The following is a 26,165-nucleotide window of genomic DNA, read 5'->3' as shown; positions in this document are numbered from 1 at the left end:
CAAATTTCAAATCCAGGTTTTCATGCCTTGAATGTATTGCTTTTTCTGTTACATGGTATTCTCCAAATAGTACTGAATTCTAGAATCACCTTTGCCAGAGTAGTCTGGAGAGCGAATAACTCTTTTAAATATGCACAGTTCTATGCTCAGAGGAGCTCTTCTCAGTATTAATCAGCAATCCAGTCATTGTTTTCCCCATCATACTTGTCATTGTAAGCACATTGTTCCCAAGCTTTGTTCAAAAGATCATCCAGAGTCCAGAGATATTAACTATTAACATGTGCTGCAAGTTGAAAGTGTTTAGAGATAATATTTGAGTACAGTATGGCAAGGATAAGTTGTTTACGGCCAGTTGGCGAGAAGACTTTGGAAAGCATTGAGAATGAAAGGAATGATGAATGTATGTATTCTTTTGTATCTTAATCCTTCTTCCCTTGTGTATGTTCTTTACAGCCTTTTCTCCCTGAATAAGGATCACTTTGATTTTGTATGCTAAGTGTGCCTTCTTAATATTATCTGAATCCCGATTTTGTATTTATCTTATTTGAATGCATTAAAGTATATTTAAATGACAATTTGATGCAGTTAGGTAATTGGAATATAAAAGACTGGTTAACAAAAATCTTAATAATGAAGCACACCAAAAATGGAAGCTGCAGGAACCAACCATGTGGACAAATGAAAAAATGCCTGTTGTCTACAGATTGCAGCAATCCTACATAAACATATGGAGGTCTCTGTCTGGCTTAGGACAGCTGGCTAAGTCTGATCGTTCCCCTCCATACAACCTTTAAAACTGCCATTCTAATTACTTGCTTTCCTTGCTATTTTATTCAGTATCTCTGCTGGTTATTAGTACTGTATTATTTTTTAAAGGGCAACCAAGTAAAGTTACCTGTGTATCCATCTGAACTGGTTTTTGAGGTATCTTATGAGTTTTGAAAATAGGTATTATTTGCTTATTTAAGGAACCTACAACCAGGAAGTAGAATGCATGTGGAAATATTATTCTTCTCTTGCCGGGCATGGTGGCTCACACCTGTAATCCCAGTACTTTGGGAGGTCAAGGCAGATGGATCACTGAATGTCAGGAGTTCAAGACCAGCCTGGCACCAACATGGTGAAACCCCATCTCTACTGAAAACACAAAAATTAACCAGGTGTGGTGGCAGGCGCCTGTAATCCCAGCTACTTGAGAGGCTGAGACGGGAGAATCACATCAACCTGGGAGGCGGAGGCTGCAGTGAGCCGAGATTGTGCCACTGCATTCTAGGCTAAGTGATGGTGCAAGATTTCATCTCAAGAAAAAGAAAAAAGAAATGTTATTCTTCTAAAGGGCCACATTGGCCTAACTAATTGAGGGTTACCAGTAAAGGTCAATACTTTAGATATGAAGGAGCTAATCAGAGATAGCTTCCGTGAAGTTTTTCTCATTAAGAAAGTGATTTTTCCAAAATCCAGTTTATATAATTTTTTAAGGCTGTAACCAAAGTTCAGAAATAACCATTTGCAGAGGAAAGCTGGCTGCTAAGTATTAACCTTCTTAGTACTGAATTTAAAATCTTGTTTTTTCCTGGTGTGTGTTTTGCTGTAAGTTGTGGGGAGAGGTTGCTCCCACCTACCTCCCCTGCCTTCTACAACTTACAGCAGCCACAGCTGGGCCGGCCGGCCGGTCGGTCGGTTGGTCGATTGGTTTTTTGAGACTGAGTTTCACTCTGTCACCCAGGTTGGAGTGCAGTGGCGTCATCTCAGCTCATTGCAACCCCCACCTCTCCAGTTCAAGCAATTCTCCTGCCTCAGCCTCCTGAGTAGCTGGAATTACAGGCGACCGCCACCAAGCCCTGCTAAGTTTTGTATTTTTAGTAGAGATGGGGTTTCAATGGCATGGTGGCTCATGCTAGTAATCCCATCACTTTGGGAGGCTGAGGCGGGTGGATCACCTGAGGTCAGGAGTTCAATACCAGCCTGGGTTTATTTATAACTAATTGTATGAGGATCATTGTTTGTGGTTCTGAAATCCCGTATTTCTTACCCTGCACAGTTTTTGCATTAGACAGTTGTCAAATGAGTAGCCATACTTTTCTAGATCCTTTAGAAGTCCACTGTTTTGTTCATTCTAATGAACAATCTTAAGATTTTCTAAGGAAGGATACTAGTGGAGAAGAAAGAAGAGATTTGGGATTAACTGATTTTGAAAGTGTTCTCTTGTGATGAGGAAATTCCAGTTTGCCAGATCTCAAATTGGGATTTTGTGTATGGGACGTGGGGGACTGGAAGGAGAGTGGGAATTTGGCCTGTCAATGCAATGTATATTGACTGTGGAACACTCTTTACCACTTTGGTTCTGTGGCCAAGCCTTTTCCTCTGATGATATCACTTGAAATCCATATAGGGAGATATATAAAAGACCAAATTTTCCGTTTAACAGGGCTTTTAAGAACCTAGGCTTATGAGATTTGAAATGTAATGTACATTTATAATGTATGAGAACTGAGGCTCTCTTGTACATAGTCAGTGACCACCCAAGACACCTTTCTCCTTCCTTCCATTTTGCTTTAGTAAATTCAGGATGAAGCCCAGGCATATGATAAGCTTACTGGGTCATTATGACTCAGATCAGCATTGGTATATTTCTCAGTTTTCACAAGTTGATTCCTGGCTTTGCTATTTCTTAGCTATGTGTGTGAATTTGGAAGAGTTATTAAGTCTTAGACTTTGTAAATTGATGATAAAAATAATATCTTCCTCATTGTGTTGCTATGCAGATTAAGTGAAGTAATCCATATTAAATTCTTAACTAAGTCACTGACCTATAGTGCTCAATAAATATGTGATAATGATACAGGTTTTTAAGTGTGTGTGTGTGTGTATATATATATATATTTGTAAGATAGTAAAAGGAGACACAGATCTTCGAATCTCAAATTCACAGAGTTCATTTATCGTCCATCTTGCAAACACAATTCAGACAGCTAATTCACTCAACCCCCTTGGATTTTTTATAGAATGCAGGGAAAGCTAACTAACATTTTAGTTTAAAGAGCAAGACCTTTTATTGATAAATTGTAGTTTTGTGTTCATTCTTTCTTAGACATATTTATATATATTTTTACCAAGTCAACTCTGAAAAACCACATGCTGAAAGAAAGGTCAGGGACAAAAAGAAACTCTTAGGCTTACAAATGGCATTTAAAAACCTTTGAAGATGATATTGGAACCTATGTTTGAATATCTTTGTATGGGCTCTCACTTGGTTCCCAAATGCAGCATAGATTTATGTCTAGAATAAAGTAAAGAAACACTCTGGTCAAATAGGGGGATTCTCATGATGAATCAAACCCAGATAAGTGGCCAGGTGTGGTGGCTCACGCCTGTAATCCCTCCCTTTGGGAGGCCGAGGCAGGCGGATCACGAGGTCAGGAGTTCGAGACCAGCCTGACCAACATGGTGAAACCCCGTCTCTACTAAAAATACAAAAATTAGCTGGGTGTGGTGGCACGCGCCTGTAATGCCAGCTACTTAGGCGGCTGAAGCAGAAGAATCACTTGAACCCAGGAGGTGGAGGTTGCAGTGAGGCAAGACTACACCACTGCACTCCAACCTGGGTGACAGAGCGAGACTCCATCTCAAAAACAAACAAACAAAAAAACAAAACCCAGATAAGCGAAATGGATTTAACTCTGAGCTCCAAAAACAAAAGAAATTTGAATTTTAAAAGATGTACTAGAAAGTGCTTTAAATAAAATAATGATTTTACATGTCAGGAAATCAACAATGACCCAATAGGATGAAGTAACAAAATGTCAGCACGAGTGATGAAATTGGACAAGTGAATAGTATCACTTAACAAGGTGTTGAACAAAGAAAAAGTTTAAGAATCTCTGTATCTTATATCTGTATTTCTTGTCAAGGGCAAGGGAGAGGATGTTCATAAGGCAACTATGGATCATGCATCAAAAGAAGGGCAAATTTATTTGAAATGGTTCTGTGGCTGCAGGATCCTGAGTGAAAATCAGATTTGACTATATACACAGTCCATGACCTCCTACATGAAGAGAGAAGCTATTTTAGTTTTCAGGATGCAATTGCAGTACAAATAGTAACAGTCCACCCTGAAGAGAAAAAAAAAATGAAGCAAAAGCCCATTCTTTTATGTTTATAATCTTGGTGTGAAAAAGAGCTTAAGGCAGGTATGCTCTTTTATTTTCAGTGGCATGAAATCATCTTTGTATGAGTGCAAATTAACACTGTCTTTTCTGGCAATGAGAAGACAAGACATTTGTGTTCATAAAGAGCATACCTTTGTCCAAATAAGACAAGAGGTTCTTATGGAGAGAATATTAAGGAATTAACAGATGTAGTACAGATGGTGAGTTTTTCTGTGTGAAGCCTAGTTACCTCAAATTTTTATTGTCATCTTTATATTTATTTAAGGAAGGATATTAAATTCAGCCATGTTTCTCACTGTTCTTTGCCCTCCAGGGAGCTGTATTGCAGATATGGTATGTTGTTCATAGTGATTTACCGTTTCCATTTAATCAAATGCTTGTCAAAGGACTTAAATGGACACACAATTTAAACTTAGTGGGCACACTTTAAGAAGAAAATTCAGTACTTATAGGACAAATGGTTTAAGGCAGAACTGCTTATAACTTCACTACCCATCTCAGCTGCAGTTTTTACTTCTAGAGGACAAATGTGAATAGTATTTCAGTGTACTTTACATTTTCTATGTCACTAATAGTGTTCTACCACTTGAAATGGGAACTAAACTTAAAAATCATCTTCTAGGCTTTTTTTCCCCAGTAAAATTTTCAAGGAACTTACCTTCCTTTGTCATGAAGTTGTTTTAGGGGAGAAAACATTTCTGATTTTTGTTGGGTTTTTTGTTTTGTTTTTAGATCCTTATTTAGCAAGGTTGTGCTTTTAAACATCTAAGGGTAGAGGGTGGGATGTGTGCCATTTATTGCCTTCTGTCTTGGGGTAATGTTCTGATTGAGAGTGCTGTAGCCAAGTAGCCAGGTTTGCCTCCTGTCACCATTAAGTATTAGCTGTAAGACTTTGGGGAAGTGATTTAACCTTTCCATGTTTCAGTTTCCTCTTTTGTGATATTAGGATAACAGTATCTTGCATGTAATATTCTGAAATCAAATTAGAAAATACATGGAAAGTACTAAGAAAATAGTTGGCATAAGGTAAATGATTGATCGATAAATGTTGCTGTCATCTTTAACATTTTATATACTAATCCACATAACTGGACAACTGTACTTGTTTTTAGTTCATCAAATATTGTGCAATATGAAAATATATTCTCTGCATTTAAGTGATTTACAACCTAGTAAATATAAATATTCATAAATAACTATAGTATGAACCTGAATGAAAGCAATCTTTGTAAGATCATTACCCCTGAAATTATTGACCCTGGAGGGAGGAGATTATTTCTAACTTGGAGAATGATGGAATACTTTATGAAGATAGGGGCTTTTGAGCTGGGCTTCATAAAGATATGAAGGGTTTCAGAAGTCTTAAGACAAAGGGAAAGGAAGGTGCCTGGACAAAAGACCATAAACAAACACATCTATTAAGTATCAACCAGGCAGTATTCTAAGTGCTATCTTAATTTAAAATCATCATCATCAATCTTTTAAGGCATATATGCTTGAGTTCCTTTAAAAGTGAAATTGAGGCTCAGATTTGCCCAAGATTACACAGCTAAATAAGGGATACAGTTGGAATTAGAACCCAGGTCAGCCTGGCTCTAAAACCTACACCCTTTCTGCTATACTGCAGAAAGCTGGAGAACAGTGTGAACAAAGGTGCAGATGAGGTAAAGTGCAATCGATGTTTAAGAAACTTCTAATAAAGTGTCTAAGTAGGATGGTGGAGTAGGGACTTTATTGAGAGATGAGGCCAGAGAGTGTACCAGATGTTACAGTCTTGAATGCCATACAGAGGGGGGGAAAAAAAAGTTTGGACCTTCTTCTGTAGGCATTAGATGCCTAAAGCCCACTGTGAAGATAATCCCATGAGACTGTTATAGCAGTGGGTAGAGTGCATTGTAATGAGAGATTAAAAATAGAGTCTACTCGGGTAGGTTATTAAATAATTTAATTATTCAGGGTTTTTCTTTTTTTTCTGTGTTCAGTTTCCTTCTAGGGAATAAGAATAACAGAAAACACCTACATGTAACGTTCATGTTTTTCAAGATGTTAAGGTTGCCCTCACACATTTAAAAAAAAAAGTGTATTTGATGATGTTTCATTATATTCACTTCAAACAATAAGTTTTGAACTATGAGGATATAATCGTTAACTTCTACCTTCTAGTACACAACTTAATTTTTGTCCTGCTTTTCCAAAAATTCATTTATTTAACTTAATACATGTGAATTGAAGAGTTTTGTTAAGAGATAGGATTAAAGGAGATGACTCTAGGTGCCCAGGGAGGGGAGGTGCGGGGAGAGATGGCTGAAGGAATAGAACACCGGTGGGAAGCAAAGTTCTTTTCTACCTTCTTAGGTTCTCTGGCTGGGTCTGTGAGATAAACTGACAACTGATGGATTAACAGGAGAAAAGGCATACAAATTTATTTAATATTCAAAGTTTTGCATGAATCAGCCACCAGGGGTGGGTTGGAATAGTGGGGGATGTGTCATAGAAAGAAAACCCCCAATGAAAAGGCTTGGTTTGGAGGGTTTTATACCATTTAGACAAGAAGACAAATTTAAAGGGAAGCAACAAGACAAAGGAAAGGGACTTTGAGCTTCTAGGAGTGATGAACAATAGGAAGGCAAATATTAATATATTAGAAACTAATGGTAGATAAGGGCTAGTTAGTAAGATTTGTTTGTGCAGATTCTTTCTCAGTACCATCTTATAATAATAATAAGGTTGTTATCTCTTTCCTGGTATGGGAAGTAAGTGGGGTACAGGGAATTCCTCTCTTTTCACAAGAGGAATTTATTATCTGTTTTCAGGCAGATAGGAGGGGAGCGGAAAGCTCTCCTCAGTTGCCTTGAACTCAAAATAATCTTTCCACCAGAGTAACATAATTTGGGATGGCGTATTCTGATCTACAACACCAAAGAAAAACTACTCCTATCTGTTTTTTGCATAAAGACAGTCACTGACTTTTTTTATCCATAAGTAAAATTCACAGATAAATGAATCTTATTTATTTTCTGACCCTGGTATGCTACAGTTTACATGCTTACCCTGCCTCATATTTTCATCTCATTAACTAATACACAAGCTACCTTCTCCACACGATTTGTTGGCATTCCAAAACCATTTTTTTCAAATTTATTCCATGTGTATGACCATGTCCCTTTGCCTAACATATCCATTTTTTCTCCTGTGAAATTTCAAGTTTTATTTTTCCGTTGTTCCATTTGTGACGTAATCTATGAAACCTTTCTTATCTTTTCCAGGTAAAGGATCACTCTCTTTTACTTCCTCAGTTGCCCCTTTGAGCACTATAATTTTTTTTTTTTTTTTTTTTTGAGACAGGATCTCACTCTGTTACGCAGGCTGGAATGCAGTGGCCCAATCGAGGCCCATTGCAGCCTTGCCTTGACCTCCCAGTCTCAAGTGATCTTCCCGCCTCAGCCTCCCAAAGTGCTGGGATTACAGGCATGAGCCATCACACCCAGCCTTTTTATTTCTGTTAGAAGTCCATTTCCCCTGTTGGCCTATGGTCTCAAGATCAGACATCGTGAAACTCCAGGACCCAGCAAATTATCTGGCATGTGATATCTACCCTAATGGACGGATAATGATGGATGAATAAGATGGCATGAAATTAATGAACTTCATGCCAAAGTCACTATTGTATAATGAAACGACTGTGATGATTGAAAGTTACTCTCTCTGTGAATTAATCAGAGCATTTCTTTATGTCTTAGTCAGGGTCCTCCAAAGGGACAGAAGTAATAGGACATGTATAATTAGAGCTATGAGAGGGTTTTTATTTGGGATATTAGCTCACACGATTATGGAGGGTGAGAAGTCCCATGATATGCCAGGGAGGCCAGTAGCATGGCAGAATCTAAGGCTAAAGGCTTGAGAATTTGAGGGCCCATTGATGCAAGTCCCAGAGTCCAAAAGCTGGAGAATCTGGACTTCTGATGGCCGAGGCCAGGAGAAGAGTGTCCCAGCTCCAGGAGAGAGAGCAAATTCACCTTTCTGCTCCCTTTTTGTCCTATCCAGGCCCACAGCTGATGGGATGGTGCCTATCCACATTGAGGGCTGAACTTCCCCACTCTGTCAGCCAACTCACACACCAGTCTCTTCTGGAAACACTCTCTCAGACTTACCCAGAAGTAGTGCTCTGCCAGCTCTCTAAGTATCCCTTTATCCAGTCAAGCTGAAACCTAAAATTACCCATCACACTGTTACCTTGGACATCAGGAGTAGCTTTCTGGAGAAGCTTCTGTCGAAGCCAGTTTCTAAAGGCTGTGTTAGCCAGGGACTTGTAAAGGCCCTTTATGATGCAAACTTGACCATTTGGTAGAGTTGCTTTTGATGTTACCAGTAACATGTAATGTCCAAATCCAATAGCATATTATTACTGAACAGTCTTTTCATTTCCTCGTGATTTTTGACAATTTTGGCTTGCTTCTCTTTCTTAAACTCTTCTTTTAGCCTCCATAATAGTCTTCTGTTTTGCTTCTTGCCCCTTTGTTCATTTTGGGCTCCTTTGCTTGCCTGCCTTGAACAACTAAGCCAGAAGCAATTTTCCCTCACTTAAAGATCACTTATAAGATGCATACTTTATGCCAGGCCCTTATGTATATGTCTGTTTGATCATAACAACAGTTCTGTTAGCTCAGTTTTATTAGCATTGTTTTATAGTTAAGGAGACTGAGATTCAGAGAGGTCAAGTAATGTGCCCGTAATGACAAGTTTAGAAGTGTTAGAGCTTTGAATTGAAATCTTTCAGACTCCAAAGACGTTTAATCTACTCTGCCACTCTGTCTAGCTATCTATGTAGCATTTATGTTTCGTCCACATGTTCATTTGATTTTAGGAATACAGATTGTCTTATATAATTCTGGTCCATTTCCTCCTGAAAACCAGTTACTGGCATGTCCATGAATATAGAAACCTCTGTAAAATTGTTTTTTCTGTAAGAGAAGCCTACAGACCTCTCTTAGGTGATGAAGAGGCTTAGAATTGAATATTAAATTTGGCTTGCCACTTAAAACAGAATGGAGTCTCAAGTTGGAAGTAGGGTTGTTTGTTAAACCTGAAACACAAAACAAGAAAAAGGAGGATATAACCACCAAATAGAAAACTTTTGACTCTGTACATTTTGAGAAAGCCCCGAAGATGTATTTGATCTATTACACAATTCCGATTTACATTAATGATGGTAATTTACCTAGAAAGATTTCACACCTGATAGTAGTTGACTCCCTAGGGAGATGAGAGACACTCAGTTTTCCCCTACTCTTTTGTACTGTTTGAATTTTTACCACATGTGTGTATTACCTATTCAAGTTAACCAATACATGTATTTTTCTAAATAAGAGAAAGGTGTCTAGGTAGTCCTTCAGGAATCCGTTATTTATTATCGCCATTTTTAATCCAACCATCTTGCTAAACTCTCTGTATTCATTTTAATTATTCGTTTCTACATTCCTTGGATTTCTTATGCACACAATTAATTCATCCACAAATTAAGTTTAATGTCTGCTTTTCCAGTACTTATACCATTATATCTTTTATTCATTTGCCTTATTTTGATGGCCAGAAAATCTAATGTAAAGTAATGGGTATCTGGCATCCTTGACTTGTTCCTCACCAAAGGGAAAGCTTTTAAATATGTTATCATTAAGTATGTCTGCTGTAAGAGTTTTGTAGATACATACCCTTACAAAGAAGTTTCCTTCAGTTCTCAATGTGCTGAGAATTCTTACCATAAATGAATGCTAAAGTATATTATTGTTTTTTGTACCTATTTAACATGATTTAATATTTTTCTTTCAAATATTGATCTAGTAGGTGAAATTAATTTTTTTTTAACCTAATATTAAACCAACCTTACATTCGCTGGAATAAGCCCAACTTGGTCAAGATTTATTCTCCTTATGTATTGTTAAAATCAACTTGCTACTATTTTGTTTAGAATTTTTTCATTTGTCTTTATGAATAACATTGGCCTGTAATCTTTCCCTTTTTTGCATTGTCCATGTCAGGTTTGATTTCATGGGTATATTTGATTTCACGGGTATATTAACTTCATAAAGCAAATTAAGGAGTTATTTCCTCCTTTGATGTGGAAAGATTTGTGTAATATGGAATTACTTGTTTCTTGAATATTTGGCTGAACTTGTAGATAAAGTCATGTAAGCCTGAGGTAGAAATATTTTTGACTGTTGATTATGAATTTAATGCTGGTAGGATGATTCTTGCTTTCCATTTCTTCTTGATTAGTTGGGTAGGTTTTTGTAGGAATTTTTCCACTTGGCTTAAATGTTAAAATTTATTAGCATAAAGTCTTTTCAGTTTCTTTTTTCTATAAAGTTATTTATTCTCATTCTGAGGGAAGTCATTAATTTAACGTAATGCTTAACATTTGGAGAAAGAAATTTTAAAGAAGGATTATATTCTGATTTTGTTTAGTAGTTATCTCTTCTGGTTAATAAAAGGAGGAGAAATGTAAGGTGGAAATGTTTATCGTAGTAAATAACAAGGCTTATGTATAAAACCATCTTTATAGTGAACAGGGAGAGAGGAATGACAAAAATCTTTACCTTTCTGTTTGATAATTGAGTGCTTTATTCTGGGGAAAAATATTTAGCTTCATAGCTGAAATGGCTTTGATATTATACTTAATGGTTACAGAGATCTCCTAAATATGGTAGTGATAAGGGGTTTCTATATTATGTTGGGAAATCAGAAAATATTTAAATCATGGATAATGACTTGTAATTGTTAAAGACCAATATTGGATTTAAAGTTAACTTATAAAATACTTATTTGTTCTTGTGTGTTTGTTCCCAGCTTTTTAAAATTGATATTATTGAGATATAATTTACATAAATATAAACTACATACATTTTAAGAGTATTCAGTGAATTTTTACAAATATATACTTCAGTATAACTACTACCTTAATTCAGATATAACAACATTTTCATTACCCAAAAAGTTTTCTTTTTTTTTTTTTTTTTGAGACGGAGTGTCGCTGTGTCGCCCAGGCTGGAGTGCAGTGGCGCGATCTCGGCTCACTGCAAGCTCCGCCTCCCGGGTTCCCGCCATTCTCCCGCCTCAGCCTCCCGAGTAGCTGGGACTACAGGCGCCCGCAACCGCGCCCGGCTAGTTTTTTGTATTTTTAGTAGAGACGGGGTTTCACCGTGTTAGCCAGGAGGGTCTCGATCTCCTGACCTCGTGATCCGCCCATCTCGGCCTCCCAAAGTGCTGGGATTACAGGCGTGACCAAAAAGTTTTCTTATGTCACTTTGTAATCAGTCCCCTCCCCTTCTCTACTACAAGCTACTAATGATCCACTTTATGTCATCGTAAGTTAAGTTTTGCTTATTCTAGAATTTCATATAGCAGGAATGATACAGTATGTAATTGTACCTGGCTTCTTTTATTTAGCATGATATTTTGAAATGCTTGTGTTGTTGCCTGTATCTGTAGTTCCTTCTTATTAGTAATCCATTTTATAACTATGCAACAAATTTTCTATCTATTCAGCAGTCGTTAATATTGCACTTGTTTCCAGTTTTGAACTATTTTTAATAAAGCTGCTGTAACCATTCATGAATGTTTACGTGACTATATACCATCATTTCTTTTGGATAAATACCTAGGAGTGAAATTAGGAGACTGTCGAGTAGGTGTGAGTTTAACCTTATAAGAAACTGTCAAACCTTTTTCCAAAGTTGTTATATTACATTCATTTGTCACTTAGCAGTGGGAATACATTTTGAGAAATGCCATTAGGCGATTTGATTTCATCATTGCACAGACATCATAGAGTGTACTTACCCACACCTGGATGGTATAGCCTACTACATACCTTAGCTATGTGGTATAGCCTGTTGCTCCTAGACTACAAATTTGTACAGTATGTTACTACACTGAATAGTGTAGGCAGTTGTAACACAGTGGGGTTTGTGTATCTAAACACAGAAAAGCTACAGTAAAAATACAATATAAAAGGTAAAATATGGTACCTCTGCCTAGGGCATTACCGTAAATGGAGCTTGGCCGAGTAGAAGCTGCTCTGGGTGAGTCAGGGAGTGAGCAGACATTTTGTACATTACTGTAGACTTTATCCACACTGTATACTTAAGCTACACTAATTGATTTTAAAATTTTTTCTTTCTTCAGTACTAAATTAACCATAGCTTATTGTAACTTTTTACTTTATAATTTTAATTTTTTTCACTTTTTGACTCTTTTGTAATAACTTTTAGCTTAAAACACAAACACATTGTACAGCTGTACAGATTTTTCCTTATTCTGTAAGCTTTCTTCCATTTTTAAATGTATTTATTTATTTTTACTTTTTTTTTTTTTTTTTTGAGACGGAGTCTCGCTCTGTTGCCCGGGTTGGAGTGCAGTGGCTGGATCTCAGCTCACTGCGGCCTCCGCCTCCCGGATTTACGCCATTCTCCTGCCTCAGCCTCCCGAGTAGCTGGGACTACAGGCGCCCGCCACCTCGCCGGGCTAGTTTTTTTTTGTATTTTTTTAGTAGAGACGGGGTTTCACCGTGTTAGCCAGGATGGTCTCGATCTCCTGACCTCGTGATCCGCCCGTCTCGGCCTCCCAAAGTGCTGGGATTACAGGCTTGAGCCACCGTGCCCGGCCTATTTTTACTTTTTAAACTTTTTTTTGTTAAGGTCATCAACATCACGGTCTTATGCATCTTGTCCCGTTGGAATGTCTTCAGGGACAATAACACACATAGAGCTGTCATCTCCTATGGTAACAATGCCTTCTTCTGGAATATCTCCTGGAGGACCTGCCTGAGCCTAGTTTACAGTAACTTTTTTTGTTAATAAGCAGAAGGAGTACAATCTAAATTAATGATTAGGAAGTATAGTACAGTAATCTTATTGGACCACCATCATATATGTGACTCATCGTTGACCAAAATGTCAAAAAGTGCATTACTATATTTTACACTCCTGCCAGCATCCTAAAATCATTCCATATGTTACATATTTTTGCCAAAACTTGATATTGTCACTTTAAGAAAAAGATTTAGTTGTTCTAGTAAGTGTGGATGGTATTTTAAAATTTTTGATGAAGTCCAATTTATCAGGGTATTTTTTTCTTTTATGATATATATTTTTTGCATCCTAAGAAATAGTTGCAAAGATTTTCTCTCATTTTTTTTTCTTGAAGTTTTATTGTTTCAGCTTTTACATTTGTCTTAGATCTATTTAGAATTAATTTTTGGAATGGTATGATAGAATGATTGAAGTTCATTTTTTCCATATATACAGTTGATTTAGCACACATATGGTTGTTTCACATATCTGCAGTTGCTTCAACAGCATTTGTAAAAATTACCCTTTTTTTTTTTTTTTTTTACTTGCCAAGTTGTTTTGAAATTCAGTTGATTATGGATGGATCTGTTTCTGGAATTTCTTTTCTGTTCCTTTGATTTATATGTCTAGCCTAATAATAACACACTGTATTGATTCCTAATGCTTTTATTAATAGTAGCACTTCAAATCATGTTGTGTAAGTCCCAAGTTTGATTTTTTTCAAAATTATTTTACCTATTATAATGTCTTTGCTTTTTCATTTAAATTTTTGAATCACTTTGCCAGTTTCTACTAGAAAAGTTTGTATGATTTTAATTGGAATTGCATTGAGCCTATAGATAACGTAAGAAGAATTGGCATTGTAGCAATATTGAGTCTCTTGTCTATGAACATGGTATAATTGTCAATGTATTTAGGTATTCTTTAATATCTCCCAGCATTATTTGGTAATTTTTAGTGTGTAGGCTGTGTGTGTGTGTGTGTGTGTATGTGTATGTGTATATGATTTGTCTCTAAATGATTCATGCCTTTTATGGTACTATAAATGGTAATTTTTAAATCCTATTTGCTTATCTATTGTTAGTTTATGGAATAAACTGATTTTGGTGTAATTGACTTTGTGTCTGACAATCTTGCTGAAGACAATTTATTTATTTTGGTAGCTTATTTTTAAGATACTTTAGGATTTTCCTCATAGGCCATCATCTCTTGCAAATAAAGACAATTTTCTTTTTTCAGATCTATATGCTTTTTCCTTTTCTTGACTGTTGCACTGGGTTGTACCTCTAATACAGTGTGGAATAGAAATGGTGAGAAAAAGCATGTTCACCTTGTTCCCAATCTGAGAGAGAAAGAGTTCAGTATTTCACCACTAAGTATGATGTTAGTTGGAAGTTTTTCATAGGTGTTCCTTATCACCTTGAAGAAGTTCCTTTCTGTTCTGAGTTTGCTGAAGAGATGATGAATGTTACCAAGTGCATTTTCTGTGTTGTGATTACATTATTTTTCTTTCTTTTTTTTTTCTTTTTCTTTTTGGTTTTTTTTTTGTTTTTTCTTGTTGTTGTTGTTGTTGTTGTTGTTGTTGTTGTTGTTTGAGGCAGGATCTCACTCCTGTCACCCAGGTGAGAGTGTAGTGACAACAGTCACAGCTCACTACAGCCTTCACTTCCCAGGCTCAGGTGATTCTCCCACCTCAGCCTCCTGGGTAGCTGGGACTACAGGTGCACGCCACCACACCCGGCTAATTTTTTGTGTTTTTGATAGAGAGGGTTTTGCCATATTGCCCAAGCTGGTCTCACACTCCTGGACTGCAGCAATCCAACTGCCTCAGCTTCCCAGAGTGCTATCACAGGCATGAGCCACCCTACCTGGCCTCTTCTAGTCTCTTTACATAGTGAATTATATGTATATTTTTTTAATGTTGAAAACCAGTTTTAATATCTGGATGAATTCCATTTAGACATGATGCGTTATTCTTTTTGTATATGACTGAATTATCTTTACTTGTATTTTGTTAAGGTTTTCTACATCTGTTTATAAAAGTAGTTGGTACTTTTATTTGTTTTTATAATGTCTTCCTCTGGTTTTGTTTGATTTGCGAGCTGAGTTTGGAAATGTTCTTTAGTCTTCAGTTTTAACAACTTTTTCTTTCTCTGTCATAATTGGGAATTTGTATCTTTCATAGAATTTGTTCATTTCATTACCTGTCAGTTTTATTGACATACAATTGTTCATGTTTATTTTCTGATTATTCTTTTAATATTTGTAGAATATCTAATGATATCCCCTAATTTATTACTGATATTGTTAACTTACATTTTCTTTTTGTTAAGGCTTATCAATTTTATTGATATTTTTCAATGAATTAGCTTTCCATTTTCATACTTTTTTTTATCTTTGGTTTTTATTTTGATTTCTGCTCTTCATGACTGTCATTCTTGTACTTATGTCATGTGTAACTTGCTCTTTTCCTAGCTTCTTAAGGTGCAAGTTACTCTATCATTAATGTTCAACCTTTCTGCTTTACTAATAAGTATTGGAAGCTGTAATTTTCTAGGCATTGTTTTAGGTGCATTACACAAATTTTGATGTGTTGCATTTTTATTATCTTTTAGTTCAAAATGGTTTCTCATTTCCAACCCTGGATTATTTTGAGAGTATATTTTTAAATTTGCAAATACTTGTGGATTTTTCCAGATTTCTTTTTGTTACTGTTTTCTACTTTAGTTCTGTTTCTTCAGAAAACATACTTGTGTGATTTTAGCCCTTTAAATTTACTGTGATTTGTTTTATGGTCTGACACACCTTTCTTGGGGACTAGTACGCATGCATTTGAAAAGAATGTGTATTCTGTTATTTAAGTAAAACTTTCCGTAAATGTCAGTTAGTTCAGTTTGGTTTTTATGCTATTGTTTAAGTGTTTTATATAGTTAATGATTTTTTGTCTACTTAATCTTTGAATTATTGAAAGGTGACTGTTAAAAGTTCCAAACATGAGTACATTTATTCTATTTAGTTTTGTCAGTTTTTGGCTTTGGATTTTTTTTTTTTTTTTTTTTTTTTTTTTTTTGAGATGGAGTCTCGCTCTGTCGCCCAGGATGGAGTGCAATGGCGTGATCTTGGTTCACTGCAACCTCCGCCTCCCAGGTTCAAGCAATTCTCCTGCCTCAGCCTCCCAAGTAGCTAGGATTATGGGATTACAGGCACCTGCCACCACGCCCAGCTAATTTTTGTATTTTTAGTAGAGATGGGGTTTCACCATGTTGGCCAGGCTGCTCTTGAACTCCTGACCTCAGGGGATCTGCCCCCTCCTCGGCCTCCCAAACCATTGGGATTACAGGCATGAGACACTGCACCTGGCCTCTTGTTTATCATCTTAAAGATGCTGTCCTTTTGTCTTCTAGTTTGCAGTCTTGCTGATGAGAAGTTAGTGATCTTTCTCTTTATGTAGTGTCTTTATTTCTCTGACAGTTCTACAGATTTGCTCTGCTTCTTGTCTTCAGCAGTGTAACTGTGATGTGCGTTGATGTGGTGTTGTGCTTCTTTCTGCCTAGAAATTGTTAGGCTTCTTAAATTTATGGGTCTATAGTTTACAGATTTGAAACATTTTTAGTTTTATGTTTTCATGTATTTTTTTCTCCTCCTTCTTTGGGACGCCAATTATACATTTCCTAGGTTGCATATTGTCCAATAGGTCACTAAGATACCAATCTCTTTTTCCCCTCATGCTTTTTTCCTCTCTGCTTCAGTTGTAATTTTGGGGGTGTTACCAAATTTTTTGATGTTTTATTCTTCACTTGTCTCTGTTGTTGTTATGTCAATCCCCTTACCTGATTTGTGGTCCAGAAATTGCCTCTCAGTAGAAAGCCAGGGTGATTATAGGACTCACTTCATTTGTTTCTCTTCTCTCAAAGATCACCATCCTGTACTGCCTGTGGTCCAGCTGGTATCTTATGTATTTTTTTCAGTTTTCTAGTTGTATATGGTAGGAAAACAAATTTAATCTGTTTACTGTGTTATAGCCAAAAATGGAAGTGTTTTCTTTTTTTTTTTTTTTTTTTTTTTTTTGAGGCGGAGTCTCGCTCTGTCGCCCGGACTGGAGTGCAGTGGCCAGATCTCAGCTCACTGCAAGCTCCGCCTCCCGGGTTTACGCCATTCTCCTGCCTCAGCCTCCCGAGTAGCTGGGACTACAGGCGCCCGCCACCTCGCCCGGCTAGTTTTTTTGTATTTTTAGTAGAGACGGGGTTTCACCGTGTTAGCCAGGATGGTCTTGATCTCCTGACCTCGTGATCCGCCCATCTCGGCCTCCCAAAGTGCTGGGATTACAGGCTTGAGCCACCGCGCCCGGCCGTGTTTTCTTTTTATATATTCATGTATCTTATATTTAAATACATTGTATATACATATACCTATACTAAAATTAATTTACATTTAAAATCAGTTACATCTATCTCTATGAATAAATCCACCAATTGCTAACTAAATGAATAACTGTTAATTTCTCAACTTGTCAGGATTTTATTTTATTTTATTTATGTATTTATTTATTGAGATGGAGTTTTGCTCTTGTTGGCTGGGCTGTAGTGCAGTGGCGCAATCTTGGCTCACCATAACCTCTACCTCCTGAGTTCAAGTGATTCTCCTGCCTCAGCCTCCCAAGTAGGATTATAGGCATGAGCAACCACGCCCGGCTAATGTTTTTGTATTTTAGTAGAGACAGGGTTTCTCCATGTTGGTCAGGCAGGTCTCAAACTCCCGACCTCAGGTGATCCGCCTGCCTTGGCCTCCCAAAGTGCTGGGATTACAGGCGTGACCCACAGCACCATCCAGAATTTTAATGTATCGTCTATAATGACCCTTTTTAAGCAAGCCAATAAAGAGGAAACTATTTTAGTAGATGCAGGTGTTCTTCAGTAGCCTACATGTGCTACTAAAAATGCAGTTTTGTTTTGGTATAAGTTAGTGTAGTATCACTGACTTAAGTTGATGCATGTTTATATGTCTCCTGTTTTTATAAAAGACTTGCTAATTTTTCTGTTGTCTTTTCTTAGTCTCTACATAGTCAGAAAAAATATTGGATATTTTATTAGCTTAGCCTTGAGGAGAGTTCTGCAGTAAAACTGCTGGTTTCCAAAAAAGAGGGAGAGAATAGTAAGAATTACTGACTGGCACTCTTATTTAGCAAGTTAAAAATAACCTGTTGAGGTAGAACTTATTTATACTAGGCTCTAGCAGACCAGAGCTACAACTAGGAATTACCAGTCATCCAAAATGCAATCAAGAATCATTAAAAACTTATATTAATAACCTTGTATATACTACTTCCAGATCTCTATGCTAGAAATAAAATACCTGGTTTTATTTTTCTGTTGCATGCAAAAAAAAAAATTTATCTTAAGCCAATATCTAGCTATCTGATAGTTTAATTCTAAATAACTTTTTTGTAATCATACTGCCTTTGGGGAGAGGGGATGTATTGAGATATGAAGCCATTATTTTTCTTTCATTAAATTTTAGTCCTAAAAGACCATTCAAACTGGCATTCAATTCATATGTTGACTTTTTTTTTTATTTAACACATAAAGTATTATCTGTTTCTGCAGGAAATAGTGTTAAGAGTTAACCCTTGGATAGCATCTAATATGACATCATATATTAATGCCATAGTAATCCTGAGGTTAACAATAAGACAGTGTTTATTCATGTTGGATAGTTATCAGATGTCCTCCTTCTTGGGTTTAGAGTGGTAATTGTACATATTTTAAACTCCTCTTGTGTGGTAATCCAACTAGATTATCTTATTTGTATTGGGCCTAATTTTTCATACTGTAAGATAATATACTACACTTTTCCTAGTTTTCCTCCCATCAGAAGTCAGAAGTTTTAATTATGTAATTTATAATCCCTATAACTGCCAGAAGTAGACTCCCTGCTTATCCCCAAGTGAATCCTCATCTTCATCAGGTCTCTCTGCATTCCTTCTCTATATTAAAAGGTGACTAGACCCAAAATGGCAGAAAGAGATGGAGCTTTTGGCTTTAAATTTTTCATTGTCTGTCATTACTTGTTCTCATAGCAGAGGGAGTAGTTCATGATGGCTGCAGCATTTAGTGGTGGTGGCTCTTGGCAGTCGCTTTCTTGCAGACTAGAGTCTTTCCCCTCCTTGAACGGCAACTAGGTTGATCAGTGAGATTTTCAACTGCTTTTCTGGATGATGTTTACAGGAGAATTATTTATGGGTCACCAGTGGCAGTTCTGATACCATACAACTTGTTTAAAATTCCTGCTAGAAAGAAATCCATATTGCACCACACAGTGCTTCTTTCTGCTGTTTTCTGAGGCCAGCATAGAAATGCTGTCTCTTGACCAACTCAGGATATCCTAAAGGATATCCAAAACCTACTCCAACCACTTTCTACATTCAGGTCACTAAAAGAGTAAATAAATCCCAAATTTATCTTCCTTTCCCCTCACTCCAACTCCCTACCCTGAATATGGAAGTGTTGATTTTGTATACATCAAGTCCCAGGAATAGCCCATAATATTCCAAAGTTTATGTTTAAATTAATTCTAATAGTGAGTATTGTATTACCCCTGTTCCCTTTTTTTGTTTTGTTTTTTTCTTTTGAGACAGAGCCTTGCTCTGTCACCAGGCTGGAGTGTAGTGGTGCAATCTCGGCTCACTGCAACCTCTGCCTCCTGGGTTCAAGCAATTCCCCTGCCTCAGCCTCCTGCCTAGCTGGGATTACAGGTACATGTCACCACGCCCAGCTAGTTTTTTGTATTTTAGTAGAGACGGGGTTTCACCATATTAGCCAGGATGGTCTCGATCTTCTTTCTGACCTCGTGGTCTGCCCACCTCTGCCTCCCGAAGTGCTGGGATTACAGGCACGAGTCACCACGCCCGGCCCCCATGTTAGGATTTTTAAGAATATGTGCTGCTAATTTAGGGAAAATCCTCAGCTAGGAAAAGATCAACAATTCCCATGCCCACATGTCTTTATTTCTTCTTGATACACCTATAATCTTTGATGCTACTGACTAATTCCAAGGAGTATTCTGATTCCATTAGAAATTCTGCAGTAGTGGAGGACATTATTACTTTCTTGTATGCCATTAGTAACATGATGAACATTTTTGAAGAGCGGCTTTATTAGAAATGAAAGGGAAATTTTAAAAATGGAAATATGTGAGTTTGTAAAGCACAACTTGCATATGTCAAAGAAACTAAAGTTTAACTCAGCTTAGCTGAAATAACTTTTCTAACGTACAAGCCAAGAGTTTTCTTTCTTCTTAGTATTGCTTTGTCAGGAAGCCTGAAGGATATTTAGGTAGATCCTGTCCTTCATTCAAGTTAGACCACTTTATCTGTTTCTCATAGCTGTTATTTGGACTTCTTTTTCTCTCTGCCACCTGGCCTGACCTCTATGGAAGTTTAAGTCTGTTTACCTCCTCTTAGCTTCCTACCATGGAAAGCAAAAGACTCCAACACGTCAAAGTTCCAGAGCCCTATTAGATGCCCAATTTCCTACAGGAGGCATGTCTCCACTCTTCCTACTTTCTGAGATTCTCTAGTAAAGTCAGTCATGTCTATTTTTTTTCCCATCCTTCCTAATTTCCAGAGAAATGTTTTTTCCTTGGCTTAGAGTAGAAAAATACTTCAACACATATATTCTCATCCAAGTAATCACCAAGGTTATTAAAAATGCATGTGCTGAATGATAGAATAATTAAAAAGAAAGATAGCCCTTTTTCCCAAATGAATATTCACATTTTCTTGTTTTCCTAATACCAAATGTCCATCCATAGAGATTTGTGCCAAGGATGTTGGCAGGTTTTACATCAATTACTCGTATTTTATGAGAGAAAATGAATTAAGAAGGAGTGTTCTGGGGAAGCAATTATTCACTTTGTTTTTCTCAACTTATTCTTTTTTTCATTCTATTTCAGTCTTTGTTTCTTTTGGCTTTTCTTCCATTGACAATCTTTTTCCCTTTTATTTTTGTTTACATTCAAAAATGTCCTACTCTGCTTCTAACTTTTTATTCTTTTAATCAAAACTTACTCCTCAAAATATGGGGTCTTAAGTTTAAAATGTAGTTTAAAACATGTTAAAATTGTTTCTTCGGCTGGGCATGGTGATTCACGCCTGTAATCCCAGCACTTTGGGAGGCCGAGGTGGGCAGATCACATGAGGTTGGGAGTTCGAGACCAGCCTGACTAACATGGAGAAACCCTTGTCTCTACTAAAAATACAAAAATTACCCAGGCTGGTAGTGCATGCCTGTAATCCCAGCTACTCAGGAGGCTGAGGCAGGAGAATCACTTGAACCCGGGAGGTGGAGGTTGCGGTGAGCCAAGATCGCGCCATTGCACTCCAGCCTGGGTGACAGAGCAAGGCTCTGTCTCAAAAAAAAAAAACAAAAATTTGTATCTTCATATTAGATTCAATTGTCTTAGGAAGTGAAGAAAGAAGGATGAAGAGGAAATTATCTCTTGGATTGCTTTCCAGGAAATCCTTCTCTATGCTTTAAAAGCTCTTATTCTTTTCTAGGAGTCCAATGTGCTGATTGCTGCTAACAGTCAGGGTACAATTAAGGTAAGCTATTTACTGTATCTCCATTTTAAACTCAGGACCATTTTTAGACTGAAACAGGATTATGGAAATATACCATTGTACTGAGCCTTAGCGATCATCCCAAATCATGGGTCTCTGTCTCCTGGCAAATGGCTTGATTTAAGGAAAAAGAATAGGTAGCTTGCATCTGTGGAGAAGATGATAGTGCTTGTTGAGGTTGTATGGATGCTAGATGGATTAATAGATGGTCAGTTTGAAAAACAGATAAAGACTAGTGAACATTCACTGGGGGCTAAGCACAGTTTAGCTTCTGTTATGCCAGTACAGCTATCCCACAGGGCTTTCAGTAGACAGAACCCAAAACATAGCAGGAGATGCAAGATATAGCAGAAGATGCTTAGACATCACCAGATTTAAACATATCTTAGTCTTATTTTATTCTCTTCCTCATGGTTCTCTTTCTTCTGTTCCCTAAAAAGTAGATTTTTCCTCAGTTGTTAAAGGGGTGAAAAAGTTATTTTAGTGTTCAGTTGAAAATTGATAGATGTGATTCAAGGAAGCCTAGCCATAAAACAAAAAGAAAGAAAATTGATTGATGCATATATAGCACTTGTACATGATACACTGGATAAATAAATCCTGAGATAAGCAGTGAACTTTCTAAACAAAACACCATTTTGGTGGAGTACCTGTTTTTTCCACATATTCTCTGCTTGTTTGGTAGAAATATTAAAAGTTTTTTAACAAAACATGTGTGTGTTTCTCCTGCCACTTAGCATTAATTTTGCCATAGCTTCCTTAGACTCATAAGTGGAGAATGACCCATCAGCCAAGGCAGCAAATCCTAGCCTAAACATTATTCTACAGAGGTGAATTATTCTATAGAGGTGAAATGAGCAAACTTAACACAAAAGAACTGCACTAATTTACCTGGTAGTCTCCTTTTTTAGGCAGCCAGTTTCTCTATTTGAAAAGCCTCTTTAGAGAACCACTGAGAGCTTAAATGAAAACAAGGTTTGTTAACTGATCAGTGTTTGTTATGTTCTGGAAGCCTCAAGCAAGATGGTAGAAGGTCGTGGAATATCTGATTTAAGTGACTTTCTATAGTCTCTCAGTCTCTCTCTTACTCTCATGTCAAGGCGTGAATTGAAAAGGTACACCTTACTCTTCAACAGGTTTATCCTTTGCACCAATTGGAATTGCCAACGTATCTGCAGGAGCTCAAAACTACATAGGTTCTCATAGGATCCCACTGACAAATCTAAGATTTTGTTCAGCATCATTGACCTCTTATGTTAAGTAGCCTAGTTACCTAATATAAAGACAAAAACATTATGGAAGCACATATATTAGTCAAGCCTTAGCCGAGCAGCAGGGGAAAGATTGCACATTTAAATATTTGCTACTTAGTGAGCGTTGTAGTGTCCATCTAATGTAATTCTTTTTCACAGTGTCTCATAACTATCCTCCTGTTCTATGATCTTTCTTAGCCATTTGCTTCCTCTTAGTTTTAGCAGTATCACAGCTGACTTATGACAATATACTACTTTAATTCTAAAAATACAAAGGATCTGGACACTAGATGATTGGCTAGAAATGGATGAAGCAACAGGAAAGGGCAAGACTTTAGGTCCTGTATACCTTGATCATTATAAACAGTGTTTATTGATGGAAGAAGAAAACAGACTGAAATCCTAAACAAGGATACTTAAAACTTTCATAAGAATATGGAAAGATTCTAACATATATTCCAAAAATGTTATATTTGTGCTATGCATTAGCCAATGTATTTCTCCACATGTTTTATGTAGTTTACCTTGAAGGCTCCCAAGTTAACTGTGGAGATAGCTAATCTGAAAGAGTTCATGCAGCTGTTAAGCTGCAGGTCAGAAAGGATTAATGTCCAATCCATTCAAATTCTTTGACGTTTTCCCACTTGGGAAACATTCTTTAAATTTGCTTCTCTATTGGTAAATATAGTAGAGTCATTAAATTCCTTTTGTATCTTAAATGATTTTATTAAATGGATCCTTTTTTCCCCCCAATTAGGTGCTAGAATTGGTATGAAGGGTTAACTCAAGTCAAATTGTACTTGATCCTGCTGAAATACATCTGCAGCTGACAATGAGAGAAGAAACAGAAAATGTCATGTGATGTCTCTCCCCTAAGTCATCATGGGTTTTGGATTTGTTTTGAATATTTTTTTCTTTTTTTCTTTTCCCTCCTCTGTGACCTTTGGGACATTGGGAATACCCAGCCAACTCTCCACCATCAGTGTAACTCCATGGACATTGCTGCTCTTGGTGGTGTGGTTATCTAATTTTTGTGATAGGGAAACAAATTCTTTTGAATAAAAATAAATAACAAAAAAATAATAAAAGTTTATTGAGCCACGGCTGAGCTTGGAAAGTTCCTGTCAAATGCAGCAAGAGATAACTCTTTTTAAGAAGTAGCATATGTGAACTATAATGTAACAGTGAGTAATTTGTAAAGTTCGTATTTCCCAACCTCTTTGGGAATTACGCATATCAATGTAAACAAAATATAAAGTACATAGATTTCTGCCAGTGAATTTACTGTTTACAGTTGATAGAAAGATTACTTTATAAAATTCTTTCTTCATTCTCTGACCAGATTTATATCATCAGCAAGTACCGTGTTGTCCAGTCTCTCTGAATCTGGCTAAGGATCTAAAATTTTGACCTGTTGAGACCACATTTAAACAGAAAGAGAATGTTAGTCTCTGACAGCTAGCTCTGTCTTTGCCTTTGAAATGTTACATAAACATACCATAAGCCCTAAATGTATATACCAAACCAACTAGTCCATTGCTTTTAGTACCATCCTAGGCTGAGTAATGGCTTGGAGCAGGAGTCAGCAAACTTTTTCTGTAAAGGGCCAGATATATTTTAGGTTTTGCAGATCATATGGTCAGTGTCACAACTATTCAGTTCTGCCAGTATAGCAGGAAAGCAGCCACAGACATATGTGAACAAATGTGCATGGCTGGGAAGTAGGCAGAGGGTCAGATTTGGCCCACAGACTTTAAGCCCTTAACTTAGAGGAAAAGGATTGAAAGCCCTGTTATCCAAATTTCTAAGCCATATGGTCACTTAAATTATCTAGTTGGTTTTTATAAATTATTTTCAAATTTTAGAAGGAAAGAAGACCAGCAAGTCAAGCAAAAGCGATGTAAAGAGCTGCTTTAAAAGTTATCAACAAGGCCAGGCGCGGTGGCTCGTGCTTGTAATCCCAACACTTTGGGAGGCCGAGGCAGGCAGATCACGAATCAAGAGCAGCGTTATCTTGGTTCTGTGAGTTAAGACCTGATAAACTTTTAGACTCAATTACAGGTCACCAACCAGAACAATATTAGTTGAACGTTGTTTCCAAGATTAATAAAGGACCTTTTGGAAAGATGTAGAAAGAATATTCAAATGTAGAAAACCCTCCAGATATGAAGCAGAGAGTTAATGCCTCCTGAATGCATTTAAGTAGAAGCATATTACTGTGATTGTTTTATTTGTTTTATTTGGTGTCACTTTTTTAATGTTTATTTCAAACTGTATACATTGTGGGGCCATTTAATTTCTGTATGTTTGTAAGAATAAGGTACATTTAGTTATCAAAGGGATTTAGTTTTTAATTATTTTAAGAAATCAGTGCTTCATTTAAGTATTTTTTCTAATTTTTTCTTGTAAACAGAAAGCGTTTTTAAGTTTGAGATCATCTCTGCGAGATGTCAGGATCAAACTAATACTACTATTCCTTGCAAAAACAACATACTATTAAATAACTTAAAAGTAATATACATTTTAACACCAAAAAACTCCTCACTCAAGAACAGTATAGCTTGTCAAAATGTTCCAATTTAATCTTTACTTAAGTGGATTTGTAGGGATTTCTCAGACATTAAAGATGGAACATTGTTTTTCTTTTTTAAATAGAGATGAGGTCTCTCTCTGTTGCCCAGGCTGGTCTTGAACTCCTGTCTTCAAGCAGTCCTCCTGCCTCAGCCTCCAAAGTGGTTAGATTACAGGTGCAAACCACCATGCCAGCCCAGTCTTGAAGAATTTTTTTTGAGAGAGGGTCTCACACTGTCACCTGGGCTGTAGTGCAGTGGTACAGTCATAGCTCACTGCTCATAAACTCCTTGGGGCTCAAGCAGTCCTCCTGCCTTACCCTTCCAAGTCCCTGAGAGCACAATTTATTTTTGTAGAGACAGGGTCTCACTATGTTGCTTATGCTGGTCTGCAACTCCTTGGCCTCCCAAAGTACTGTACTTGCACCCAGCCAAGATTGGAGAATTTTATACAGTTCTTACAAGAAGATTGAACTATTAAATATCAAAAAACTTACGAGAGTGTGCTACAACTTCAGAAAGATTAGCCTGAACAATGAAGAGAGAAGTATGGGCTAAATTGAAAGAAGTGGAGGAGCCCAGTACAATGGCGCCTTCTAGAACAGAACTGAGAATTTGAATTTGGTCATAAAGGCAGTTAAAGGGAGGGGCTAAAGGGGATGGCATGATCTTGATTTATGGTGAATGGATAGATGGGGTCAGGAGTGCAG

At 37.0% G+C, this 26,165-nt stretch overlaps 1 protein-coding gene and 1 non-coding gene across 14 annotated transcripts in view; both read left to right on the top strand.

Annotated features, from left to right (window-relative positions):
• Nucleotides 1-23,988, top strand: part of COP1 (COP1 E3 ubiquitin ligase) — a 267,302-nt gene extending 243,314 nt beyond the window's left edge. For 8 of the 13 annotated variants that reach the window (XM_033198878.1, XM_033198882.1, XM_033198875.1 and 5 more), the window contains 3 exons: nucleotides 12,863-12,947; nucleotides 21,570-21,614; nucleotides 23,643-23,988. In XM_033198878.1, coding sequence (XP_033054769.1) covers nucleotides 12,863-12,947; nucleotides 21,570-21,595 — 111 coding nt within the window. In that variant the 3' untranslated portion in view covers nucleotides 21,596-21,614; nucleotides 23,643-23,988. The remainder of the gene's footprint in view (nucleotides 1-12,862; nucleotides 12,948-21,569; nucleotides 21,615-23,642) is intronic. The other 5 variants (XM_033198877.1, XM_033198872.1, XM_033198876.1 and 2 more) reach the window with 2 other exon arrangements.
• On the top strand, nucleotides 646-788 carry LOC117077063. Its single transcript, XR_004434649.1, has one exon.
• Nucleotides 23,989-26,165: the final 2,177 nt, after the last annotated feature.

This window comes from Trachypithecus francoisi, unplaced genomic scaffold (assembly GCF_009764315.1).
Source record: "Trachypithecus francoisi isolate TF-2019V2 unplaced genomic scaffold, Tfra_2.0 Lachesis_group5, whole genome shotgun sequence".
NCBI classification, from domain to species: Eukaryota; Metazoa; Chordata; class Mammalia; order Primates; family Cercopithecidae; genus Trachypithecus; species Trachypithecus francoisi.
This window is presented reverse-complemented; position numbering and strand designations above follow the sequence as displayed.